The sequence below is a fragment of the Arachis ipaensis genome, chromosome B09, assembly GCF_000816755.2.
Source record: "Arachis ipaensis cultivar K30076 chromosome B09, Araip1.1, whole genome shotgun sequence".
NCBI classification, from domain to species: domain Eukaryota; kingdom Viridiplantae; phylum Streptophyta; class Magnoliopsida; order Fabales; family Fabaceae; genus Arachis; species Arachis ipaensis.
In genome coordinates, this window is record NC_029793.2 from 428,909 (window position 1) to 435,371 (window position 6,463).

At 35.3% G+C, this 6,463-nt stretch overlaps 2 protein-coding genes across 6 annotated transcripts in view; both read right to left on the bottom strand.

Moving 5' to 3' along the window:
* LOC107614615 (EPIDERMAL PATTERNING FACTOR-like protein 8) lies at positions 1,370-2,257 on the bottom strand. 2 transcript variants are annotated; one of them, XM_021111354.1, is made up of 2 exons: positions 2,145-2,257; positions 1,370-2,029 (listed from the first exon to the last, which is right to left on the bottom strand). In XM_021111354.1, the coding sequence occupies exons 1-2, from the start codon at positions 2,224-2,226 to the stop codon at positions 1,803-1,805; spliced, it is 309 nt and encodes a 102-aa protein (XP_020967013.1). In that variant the 5' UTR covers positions 2,227-2,257; the 3' UTR covers positions 1,370-1,802. The 2 variants fall into 2 exon arrangements, with proteins under 2 accessions (XP_020967013.1, XP_016172243.1); XM_016316757.2 differs by having other exon boundaries at positions 1,370-2,038.
* Positions 4,258-6,463, bottom strand: part of LOC107618876 — a 3,041-nt gene continuing 835 nt past the window's right edge. For 2 of the 4 annotated variants that reach the window (XM_021112258.1, XM_016321050.2), the window contains exons 3-6: positions 5,827-6,062; positions 5,002-5,092; positions 4,790-4,856; positions 4,258-4,674 (exon numbers count right to left, since the gene is read on the bottom strand). In XM_021112258.1, the coding sequence (XP_020967917.1) occupies positions 4,621-4,674; positions 4,790-4,856; positions 5,002-5,092; positions 5,827-6,062 (448 nt within the window). In that variant the 3' untranslated portion in view covers positions 4,258-4,620. Of the gene's footprint in view, positions 4,675-4,789; positions 4,857-5,001; positions 5,093-5,826; positions 6,068-6,463 lie in introns of all 4 variants that reach the window. The other 2 variants (XM_021112259.1, XM_016321051.2) reach the window with 1 other exon arrangement.

Consider the following 6,463-nt stretch of genomic DNA (forward strand, 5'->3'; position numbering starts at 1 on the left):
GAATGTTTTTTCACCAAACCAAAAATATCATTCCGATCCTTACAGTTTCAAAGGCCAGACAATACATAAACAAATAAAAGTTCGTACTAAACTATTCACTAATAAGAAAGAGACTTTTGACTGTCCATAAACAACTAGATCTAGAAAATCATAAGCAATTCTGTTAGAAACTAAGAGGGTTCAGCCAACTCCTGCCAACTTTTTAATGAATTGGATCTCAAAACTCATCTTAAAAAAAAAAAGTTAATATATATGGATATTTCTTCTACTAAGTATCGGAATGTTTCTTTTTCATACCGAATGGATGTTCTTTTATATATTTTTCTAATTTTTTTGTATTGTAAATATGAATGTCTCTATTTCTTTAAGAATTTCATAATTTTTTTTAATTTTATAGATATCTAATTATTTTTGCTAAAATATAACTGAATATTTCTTTTGTTAAGCATTAAGATATTTTTTTTCTATTAAATGAATGTTTTTTTTTATATTTCTGTAATTGTTCAAAGACAATTCGTGCTCCACCACTATTTTCTTAAACAATTTCTGACGTTGAGTCAAGTGCAAGGCTGAGACCAATTTTAAGGGTACCTACTTGATCTACAAAGCTAAAGAAGCTTATATGCATGGCATTTAAACTCTCATACACATTCTAACCACTGATAACGTTTTTGAAATGGGTTCCTACGATCTCATCACTGAAAACTGGGCTCATCTTCAACAAACCAAGTCCCTCTTTGGATCTACGATCTCATCACTGAAAACTGGGCTCACCTTCAACAAACCAAGTCCCTCTTTGGATCGCAACATCAGCAACTCAATGCATTACTGTGTCACTTTTAGTCTGAGAAGTTGCAGAGCCTTAGATGAGAACAGAGACGGAGAGAACTTGGACGGTAAAAGAGAGATCTGTGTGTAGTTGTTGGACAGGTAAGTTAATGTGAGAGAGAAAAACCTCTTTGGTTCATATAGTTTTCGAAATCCTAAATACCAAATGTGGTTCATGCATGGATCAAAATCGACACGTGAGACTCCACTAAATGGGTTCACCGAACCCAAGTTTATAATTGGGCCTCCATTAGCTATCCATCTAGCCCAATATCAAGTAAAAAGTGAAAAGAAAAAAGATGATTCAGACGAAAAATTTTTTGCGTGTTCTTTTGGATTAAATAAGTATCCTTGTCCTGTATTATTTTTTATTCTATTTTAATGATATTTGAGATTAATTTTTATTTTATTAATTTTTAAATATAAATTAAAAATAACAATAAATTTAAAATAAAAACTGCTTAATGGATCAGGAAAAAAAAACCTCATATACTCATAACACCTGAGAAATTTCTGGATTCTGACAATAGATAGTGGCATAAGAGGTATCACTGCATCATTAAGTATGGACTCACTCGGAATTGGATCAAACTCTATTCTCGATATGTAAATTAAATCATTAGTCTCAAATACAATTAAATCAAATAAACCTCCCAAATTACATCTAATCTAGACTTGAAACAGTGATGCAACATGCATGCATGCGAGTGTGGAAAGGAGACTAGCTGAATCAGCTAGCTGGAATCAAGATACAGAAAACTAAGTAGCGCAGCATGAGTAACAAAGTGGTGCAATTAGTTGACTAATCAAAATCATCATCACATTAATTTAATTGATTATATGGTCATGATATTCATATACACACACACAAGACATGAGAAAGCTAACGAATAGAGAGATGGATGAAGTGTGCGTAAGCAAAGCACTAGTCATATGTATATTATATAGAATGAAGGTGCAGGAAATGGGGATTATTAAGGGTGAAAGAGCTTATTGCCGCATGTGCATCGCCATGAAAGGAGGTAATAGCTGTCATCCTTATCGTCGTGTTTGAAGAGACCCTTACTCCTTCTGTGGTTGGGAACGATGACCGTAGCCATGCATGGCCTGCACTTCATGCACTTGTCTACACATGCCGGAGGCCTTGACCCTATCACCGCCTTATTATTGCTTTCCTCCCCTCCCAACAATGATCTACCTCCTGCATCACCTGAATCAATGTAGAGACGCATGCACTAATATACATAATCATCAAATCAAAGGCTAGCTAGTTACATTCCATATATGGGTAGCTGGCTTTGAGGGAGGTTTTTTACCTGATATGGGAAGTAGAAGAGTGAGGGAAAGAATGAAAGCCACAGTGAAGAATATTGCAAGTTTGAATCCATGTGGAGCCATGTATTATGGAAGGGAATTGAAGGGAAGACTGAGGGATTTGGTTTGGAGTGAGTGAGTGAGTGAGTGATGTAAGTCACAGTGGAAGGAGTATAGTGTGTGTGTATTTTAATTTGTGAATGTATGTATGTGTTTGAGAAAGGAATAGAAAGTGATTCCTTTGGTTGAAAATAATAATAATTTTGGGGAGGGGCTTACTAGTATTAGGAGAGATGTTTCCTGTGAGAGAGACAATGATCTGCCTTCATAGCTTGTCAAACCAATAAAAATGGAATTCCACACACACAGTGAAATATGTGCTATTTTCTTTTCTTTGCTTTCATTTTGGGGAATTGGTGAATCTGACTTTGGATTGTTGGTGAATAGTAGTGGTTCTGAGTTCTGACTAGGGACACACCAAACCAGGGTATGTGATCCCAACCATCCCTATTTCCTTGGGAATCTCAGCCATTGCCCATCTTTAACTTTCCCTTTGCTTAATTAATTGCTGCATTCAATGCTTACAAACCCTCTTTTCATTTTTGCTTTGCTCCGGTCAAATGAAGCCCAACATTTTACCATTTTATAGTACTGTACTTTGTTAGCAAAATTCTGCACTCTGTAGCTAAATGTATAACTTCCATAATAATTCATCTTTCTCTATAATTGCATATCTATATCCTTGTTTTAGAAGATTTCTAATTCTCATCTTTGACTTTTATTCCCTTCACTGCACTAATAATTTTTTCCAATAAATATTTATGAAACATAAGATATCATTTAATTAATTTTTAAACAAAAATAAAATTAAAAAAGGAACAGTCAATTTAAAGCACGATCCACAGAAATATAATCAATCATATATGATATAATGTGTCAGTGGATCATTAATTAAGTGCATGAAGAAGAGAATGGTGATTTAGATCCAAATAAATAAAAATGAATGATGCAACAAGCAATTTGCATGTGCTTAGTTAAATATGAGAATAGTTTGATAGTAATAGAAAATGTGCTTCTAGATGTAACATGGTGATGAGATTCACTGTTGATCTGCGCTGACACAGGAAGGCTTTTCAGCAGATTAAGCCTTCAAAGTTAGCTTACTCTACGCCATAACGCCAAGCCGAAAAAATTGAATCCATTTGCAGTTTTTAACTTCAACTTTTACCCGCATCAACGTAACTTACCTAATTTCTCTTTATCAGCACATGGGAAGGACATGCATCAGCAGCACTCTTTTAGTCTTTTATTTTGTAGGTTTTTGGCTAAATGTTAATTTTAAATATAATTAGAGAAATTGCATTACAATATGATGTTATGAGATGTATACTATTTTTGAATTTGGAGAATGTAGCAAAAGAGGGAGAGGGGGCCAGTGTGACTGTGGTTTTCACCTTGGAGAGTTGATTACTATTTTGGTGAGATGCAAGATGCGCATGCATGGGGGGATGTACGGGCAAATAGAAATGGGCAATGATAAGACGTTAGCTTGGATTAGGAGAGAAAAGAGAGTGCAGAGGAACGTAACTGTTTATATCATTACGGCAACGTCATCTGAGCCGTACACTTTTCAGATCTGAGATTGTCACTGATCTTCTCATTGTCCAGTCCATTTCCCCACCACCTACTGATAGTAAGTAGATCGAGTCTCATTCATATCTCTCACAACGAGGCCGCTGTCTACCTTAGTGGGTCCCTTCCTTGTAAACTTTGCAAACAGTACACTCCACCTCTCATGTGGACAAACCCAACCTTTATTATCAATTGGGACAAACACTTTTACTATACGTATTTAAATACAAGTTCTAATACTTCCTCTCCTTCTCAACACTTGTAACTGCTATCTCCAATCAATGTTAGAATCATCTTATAGCCTTAAATCATTTCATTATACGTGCTCCTACGTTTAACTAACACATTTGAACCATAATTTTGGTTGAACCAAACAACTACTAACGTGCGATTATTTTGCCGCTTAGCCAATAATATATTTCAAGAAGGTATTAAATATAAGCGAAAAAAAGAAGGCGGTATTTTCCCATTGAATAAATAATCGATAATAACCCGACAAGGCTTTGTTGTAGTACTTCTCTAAGCATGATTGAAATGAATGATCATACCCAAACATACGTGAAATCCCAAGTTTCATCATTAATCAAGAAAAATAAAATAAAATTTGGCAAAACTAGCTTCTAGAGAGAAAGGGCCATCAATAAAATAAAATAAAATTATAATACAATTATGTCAAGGCTAGGCCTGCCGAGAGAAACTTTTCCTTCATTGTCAAGTGACAGATAACGTTATAAATGATATACAAAGTGCAGTATGCCCAATCTTCTTCCTCTTACCAGAGAAGCAAGAACTAAAATTATTTCCGGTATCTAAGCAAATAGCAATCCTTCATCAACCTTGTAGGGATCAGTCATAGAGGCCCTCTTGTTCCCAAATGTCCACAAGAAAATCTACCATTTCCTAACAACATTTTTTTAATATAAACAAATAATCAGATAACATGTTTTTCATCCGGACATGATCATATAACCATTTTTCGCTTCAACTTTGTGATGACCAGGAACTAAATGCTTACCGCAAGAGGGATAGGCTGGGGGAATGGCTTGTTACTCCCCAATAAACTTTCATACGTTGCATTCCAACTGTAACCCATGAATGGATATTCTCATCAGCAACAGATGGAAATGTATTGATCAGTTGATCAAACTCTACTAGTTTTCAGTCTAAAGAACCAAGATAAGAAGAAAACAAGCCTTGGACAAAAACTAATCAAACAAGATAATTTACCTCAATTTGGGTTCTCGCAATTGTTGTGCTTGGTTCTCAGATTTCTTATTTCCAATCCAACGTTGTCGAGTCTGATTCCAGAGAATAAGACCTGCCAAAATATTTCTCATATTAATTTCTTTTTCTTTCCCTTCTTAGCCAATTTGAGAATCACAGCTCCCACATCTTTCAAAATCCGATGTACTACAACTTAATATAGGGACTAGGGAGATGGAAAATCAAAATGACAGAAACCCAATGAAAAACTGGCCAAAATATCCATGAAGACCAGTTGCAGATGCAAAGACGACCCATCTATACCAGATAGAAGATTGGATTACCCAAAAGAATTGCATAGAGAACATGCATAGAACCAGAAATCTGAGAAATTACTACAAAATTAAGTAAAAAATGTGTTATCTAACAATAAAATCCCCAAAAAGAAAGCAACCAAGGCATCTCAATAAAGTCAGAACAAGGAAAAAGCTCAATTGAATCACCATGAGCCCTGGTACTCAAAATGGCTCATATATTAGCTTCAAGATGGAGCAGATACAACTTGGCAACACCAAGGAGTATCAGCAAAATATAACAAAAAAGTGAGAAGTATGCAGTAGCTACTTACAGAGACATCAGTTTTATATTACCATCATTATAGCCCCCATAAAGAGAGAATCACCCCTAAAATTATGTCTTGTTGTAAAGAAGGCCAATCAATCAACCCAGAGATGCTTTAATTTTTATTGTCGAAAGTCATATTATTCGTCTTAAATTTCAAATTCATATTTAATCCAAAAAAAGTTTTCTGTTAATTATCCAAATACACAGTTTAAAAATAGAAGATACCATGATTCACAAAATCAGCAGGGTTGCCAGGATCTGCAGCTTGGTTTGTTACACTGGTTGATGAGATGCTTCCTTGTGACTGAACAGCACTGTTGTCCATATCATACGTGCTGGTGGTCCAGAAATCTTCTGATGTGCTAGGTTTCTTCACCGGCTTACCTTGCTTTGTCAATCCTTTTGGTGGCACATCCACAGAACTGATTAATGTGGGCTGCTTATATCGTCCAAGACAAGCACTGCTCTGTTACAATCGCATTAAATTCGATTATGCATCACAATATAATCATATGATTGTTAAACCAGCAACCGTGGATTCATATACAACAAATCAGTACCAACAAATAGATTGACGCACACTTCAGCTGTAAGTTTTTGTTACATGATTAATTGGTTATCACACAATTTCTCCCCGACAGATAAGCAACACAAACTACGGATATATCCAAGCAAACAAAAATGAAGTAACAATATTTTCCACTCGTAACATCAATTGCTATGCAATAATTAAATGAATCAGCCATGGACCCTTTTGATGTATTCCTCACTCCACTCCAGCAGAAAACTATGATTTCTAAATTTCAACAAATGACACAAAGTAGTTTCGTTGTCACAACACTAGCAGAAAGTAGCTCAAAGT